General features: G+C 37.4%; 2 protein-coding genes across 3 annotated transcripts; one reads left to right on the top strand and one right to left on the bottom strand.

The window, feature by feature from the left end:
* Nucleotides 1–2660: 2660 nt before the first annotated feature.
* znf593 (zinc finger protein 593) lies at nucleotides 2661–3997 on the bottom strand. Of its 2 annotated transcripts, none has more exons than XM_055171782.2 (4): nucleotides 3863–3997; nucleotides 3386–3588; nucleotides 3245–3307; nucleotides 2661–3142 (listed from the first exon to the last, which is right to left on the bottom strand). In XM_055171782.2, the coding sequence occupies exons 2-4, from the start codon at nucleotides 3583–3585 to the stop codon at nucleotides 3016–3018; spliced, it is 390 nt and encodes a 129-aa protein (XP_055027757.1). In that variant the 5' UTR covers nucleotides 3586–3588; nucleotides 3863–3997; the 3' UTR covers nucleotides 2661–3015. The 2 variants fall into 2 exon arrangements, with proteins under 2 accessions (XP_055027757.1, XP_055027758.1); XM_055171783.2 differs by having other exon boundaries at nucleotides 3821–3905.
* On the top strand, nucleotides 3948–5211 carry morn2 (MORN repeat containing 2). The gene is made up of 5 exons (XM_055171781.2): nucleotides 3948–4087; nucleotides 4226–4273; nucleotides 4355–4461; nucleotides 4752–4888; nucleotides 5049–5211. The coding sequence occupies exons 1-5, from the start codon at nucleotides 4081–4083 to the stop codon at nucleotides 5149–5151; spliced, it is 402 nt and encodes a 133-aa protein (XP_055027756.1). The 5' UTR covers nucleotides 3948–4080; the 3' UTR covers nucleotides 5152–5211.
* The last annotated feature ends 61 nt before the right edge of the window (nucleotides 5212–5272 follow it).

Here is a 5272-nt window from a genome sequence, read left to right as displayed (position 1 = left end):
GACAGCCTGATGACGTCAAAGTTCCGCGAGAGCGATTTAAACAAACTCCGCCGCATGATTTCGCGAATCACTCTCGCGGTACTTTGATGTCATCCGGCTGTCGACTCTGGCGGCGTCACATGAAGTAGAACAAACCTATCGCATCTCGATCTTAAAGGGCCAGTGCGGCCTCACCTTTCAAACCTGATCCATGGCTGTGTCTAAAGATCTAGTGAGCATGCTAGTGAGCATGTGATGCGAAGGGACACGGTCGTTTCTCATCCGAAAGGCTGCATCCTTCGGGGGTTGCATTTGTAGGTTGCATACGTCATAAAGACTGTCTTAATTCAGAATATCAACTATTGTAAAGTTTACTATTACACTTCGTTAATCGTAAATTGTAATATGCGTAGTACTTGCGAATGTGATACTCGGTTAACTAAAATAAACCAGACTTGATGACGTATGCAGCTTAAATATGCGACCTCTGGAGGATGCAGCTTTCCGTTTAAGATTGAGAAACGGCCAATGGTTTTCTAGCTACAAGCCCATTAATTTTTCCCATAGACTTTTGGATTATCGCAAAAAATAAGATGTGTTTAACAAACGTGTATGACACACGTTTTGTTTAAAAAGATCTGCACAGATGAACACAATCTTTGTACATTTTAAAGTCTAAAAGCATTTGTCCTGGCTTTCATTTTACAAAAAATTTACAAAAAACTCTATGCAAGGAAGAAGATTTCAACCTCAAACAGACTGGACTTGTCCACTCTGCATAAATAAGGTACACAATAAATCAACAAAAAATGCAGTAAATATTTTGAATGTAGAGCAACATGTAGAAGAAATATTAACACTTTACAATGAATGCATGAGCTAAGATAAACTAATAATGAGCAGTATGTCTCCAGCATTTATTAACCTTTATTAATGCTAGTTAATACAAATTCAATTGTTCGTGTTAATTGATTGTGCATAATCACTAATTTCGAAAAAAAAAAAACTTTCTCATTATCTTCTCGAAAGTTGTGCTGCCGAATTGTGTCACTGGTTTCCGTGACGAGTCACAAATGTTAACAGAAACAACTTAGTTAAGTTAACAACTGTATTATATTAAAATTAATTTAAAATTATAAATGCCTGCCGCAGGATGACGTATTTTTGTAGGCCCACCCAGAAGTTAGCGGGACACTGGTTCCGTTGCCAAAAAGCCTATAGATGTTTTCCATAGACTTTCATTATCACATAATATAAGCTTTGTGTTTGACAAAAGTTTATGACACACGTTTTGTCCAACAGAATAAATCTTCACAGATTAAAGGCGGGGTGCATAATCTCTGAAAGCCAGTGTTGACATTTGAAATCACCTAAACAAACACGCCCGTACCCCAATATAATCTAGACCTTCTTTTGATAGACCCGCCCCACACATACGCAACCAGGGCAACGATGTTACCCTTACTGTTGATTGGCTACAAGTGTGTTTTGGTACTCGGCCCGACTTACTTTTCCAAAGTTTTTTTTAATCATGCACCCCGCCTTAAACACAACTTTTAAGAATTTTGGGGGAGGTTTCCCGGAGCGGAAATAGCTTAAGCCAAGACAGTAGTTTATTTATAAAATTGAACTAGTTTTAACAAACATGCTTTACTAAAAACATTACTTGTGTGCTGCCATGGCGAGGCAAATTTATGGCAAAAAAGATTCCGATCGCATCAATGTGCCTGTTGTGACTCCCGGGTATAGCGCTACCAACAGGCGCCAGAAAGTGTGTCATTCACAAAGGTGGATTTTTTGACAGCTGCATGCTGTGAACTTTTAAATACTCCTAGGAAATTAATGAGATTGACACCAGGATGGGTCAACATGATTCCGAGACATTGTAGATGCTAAATTGCTAAACTCCTCCTAGATGATTCATGCGATTAACACCATGTCAAGACATGGTAGATGCTAAATTGCGAAGGGATTTCTGATATCTCAATCACTGTTCCCATGGCAAAACGTCAAACTTTACTTTAATTTTCATACATATTTAAGGCTGACAGTTGCATGCGGTGAACTTTTAAATACTCCTCCTAGGGGATTCATGCGATGACAACAAATGTGGTAAACATGGTGTCAATACATTGGAGATGCTACATTGTAAACAGATTTTTTAGATCTCGAACACTGTTGCCATGGTGACATGACAAACGACAAAATCTGAGAAACAGGAAGTGTCTTATATCTAATTAAAAAAATTACTTATAGTGATGACACGTGGGTTGTTTGTTCGGCCAAAGATTCTGATCACATTGATGTGCTTTTGTGAGTCCCGGGCAAAGCGCCACCAACAGGCGGCAGGAAGTGTCAGTCACAAAGGTGGATTTTTTGACAGTTGCATGTAGTGAACTTTTAAATACTCCTCCTAAAGTATTCATGCAATTAAGACCAGACTTGGCCAAGATGAGACATTGGAGATCTTGCGTGCTTAGATTAACTTAAAATTTGGCACACACAGAGTTGAATGTAAAGGCAGTTTCAAGCACATCTAAATCTTAAGAACTATTATACTAGTAGTAGTAGTAAAACATCCAACTGCTAATGGTACCAGTCAGATTAACAAATAAACTCTTTTTCCACTGAAAATTTTTGGTGACCTGTTGCAGTCCCCTGAATTATTTTTAAGAGGAACATTGGAATCACTATTTTATTGGATCTCACAGCAAACTAAACATTATTGTATGTAATGTGGAACATTGAAAAGTTTTCTGTTACAGGTTGTTGCTTGTTCTCCAGACTTTATCTGCACCAGAATGTCATAATTTCACATCATTTAACAAATTAATCTGTGCATAACACTGGGAGCAACTGTTCCAAGGCTTCTCCAAAAGCAAACAGGCTCTTAATTCACAGAGCCATTGCACTGTGCATGTCAACATTTAGTATTTACCTCTGCATAAGACAGAATATACCAGAAACCGGACTGACTTTTAGATTTTGCCAAATGTTATCGAAAGTCCAAAGTGAGGCATGCATAGCCAAATGCTTTCAGTCCATATCCTCCTCGACCTGCTGTGTGTGAACCTCTATGGCTTTGGGTGGAATGTAGGAACCCATTCCTGCTGCCCGTTCTGCTTCTGCCTGTGTATATGGCTCTTCTTTCAGTTTCTTCAAACTAAAAATATAGGGAAAATATTTAAAATATTATTTAAAATGCATCTGTACAAACCTAAACTGAGAATGTAAAAGACAAATGAGATTATGTTATACAGCTCACCGTTTTTTATGGACTTTTGTTTTGAAATGCTCCTTCAGGGTCTTTAAATCAACAAAGTATCTCCTGCATTAAAATGTAACCATTATTAATAAAAAATTAAATAAAAAACTGAGTTTTTAAAGATGATGAGATGTGACGTACGCGCAGTGGAGGCAGTAGTTTTGGGCACAGCCTGTGACATCATAATCCACCTCTTGCTTTAGTAACTTGACAGCATTGGTCGGGATCATGTCAACATGTATCTGGTCAAGGTCCTTCGTCCTGCGTTTAGTCTTCCACGTTTTAGCAATATTCTTCTTCTTGCCATTATTGTGATTTCCTATCTGTTTGGACTTACCCATGGTCTTTCGTACAACGAGAGAAATGAAAGAATTGAGCTGTGAAACCCCCTTTTAAGACGGCATCACAAGTTTCAACACTAAAACAAGCTAATAGTTAAGCCTTTCAAAACTTTTGACAGAAAACTCACTGAAAATCAAAAGTACAGCCTCTACAATTTTTTTTATTAATTAACATTTATAGACGCTTGCTACCTCGCTATTAACCACACTTTCAACAGCAGTCATCATGAATTACCTTGATTTGTAAAGCAGAAGTGAAGCAAATAAAATAACTTACGGGAACACGCTGCCGCCTCACTATACACACACACAGACACACACGTGTGCCACAAGAAAAACTTCCGGGTCGGCCGAGGGGGCATGTAATGCGTAAGATCACCTCCAGATGGCAGTCGAGGGCGGCACATCGCTCAAAAATAAGACAAAGTAGAGTTGATTATTCGTTGTCATGGTGATTCGTGGTAGATACGCTGAATATATTGATTCAAGCGCAGAATGTCTGGTAAATAATATATATAAATAAATACAAATATACTGTAATGTTGTATTGAGGATACAGGTAGGCTATATTATCTTAACTTGTAAAATAACAAAAAAATAGAAGTCTCCCTGATTTAACTTTGGCTGTTTTTTGTTTCAGAGACAACATGTAAAATCTTTTACATTTTCCCAAATGTAGACAAATATGGTAAGCACACTGTCACATCCTGAACTACACAGTCATTTCATTGTATTAACCACACAAGTGTGTATGTGTGTTTGTGTTAAGAGGGAGAATGCTATCGTACATCAGATGGTGTGGTGATCAGGAAAGGGTTTGGCACACAGACGTCAGCCTCTGGAGTTATATACAATGGGGAATGGGACAATGATAAGGTGGGTTTGTGGGAGATCATCTTTTTAAATTTGGAAAATAGTCACACGTACATTAAAGCTTTGTGCTGACCAGAAGGTTAATAAACTACTAATGTATTAGTCAGTACGTACTTTTTTTCTTGATAAAACTGGATTGTTTGTACACTTAAATGATGACAGTGTGAAGCAAAATGCCCAAATTGCAGATCTAAGCAAGTGATCAGTATTTCAATTAAATGTGTTATATTTTCTAATATTATATTTGTTACATTTATATATTTTATGTTATATGTTTTGTTTACCTGCTGCAGATGAATGGCAGTGGAACTCTGACACATCCATCAGGAGCAATTTACAAAGGTCTATTTAGAGATAACATGTATCATGGAAAAGGAACATACAGATTTCCTGATGGGACAGAATACAATGGAACCTTCAACTATAATAGGTGATATGCTAAATTAAGTCCATGGTCTAACTGTTTCTAAATCTATGTACTAAAGAATATTATTCAGACATTTCTAATTCCATGTCTAATCGGTTGTACCTACAGGCTCTTACATTTAAATAAATGGCATGAACAGGGCATCTGTTATATGTTTTTTCAGATTAGAGGGTGATGGAGAGTTCACAGATTCGCAAGGACTTGTGTGGACTGGAGTGTTTCACAACAAAGCAGCACTAGGACTGAAGCTTAAAGTCAACATGTAGCATGCACTGATTTACACAAACACTCTGCAATTACTACAATTAAATTGTTCATTTACATGAGTCTGAATTGGATGGCATATGTAAATCATCAACTAAAAGTGCTATATTCATTTTATGTTCA

The sequence above is a fragment of the Misgurnus anguillicaudatus genome, chromosome 7 (genome assembly GCF_027580225.2).
Source record: "Misgurnus anguillicaudatus chromosome 7, ASM2758022v2, whole genome shotgun sequence".
Taxonomy (NCBI): domain Eukaryota; kingdom Metazoa; phylum Chordata; class Actinopteri; order Cypriniformes; family Cobitidae; genus Misgurnus; species Misgurnus anguillicaudatus.
This window is presented reverse-complemented; position numbering and strand designations above follow the sequence as displayed.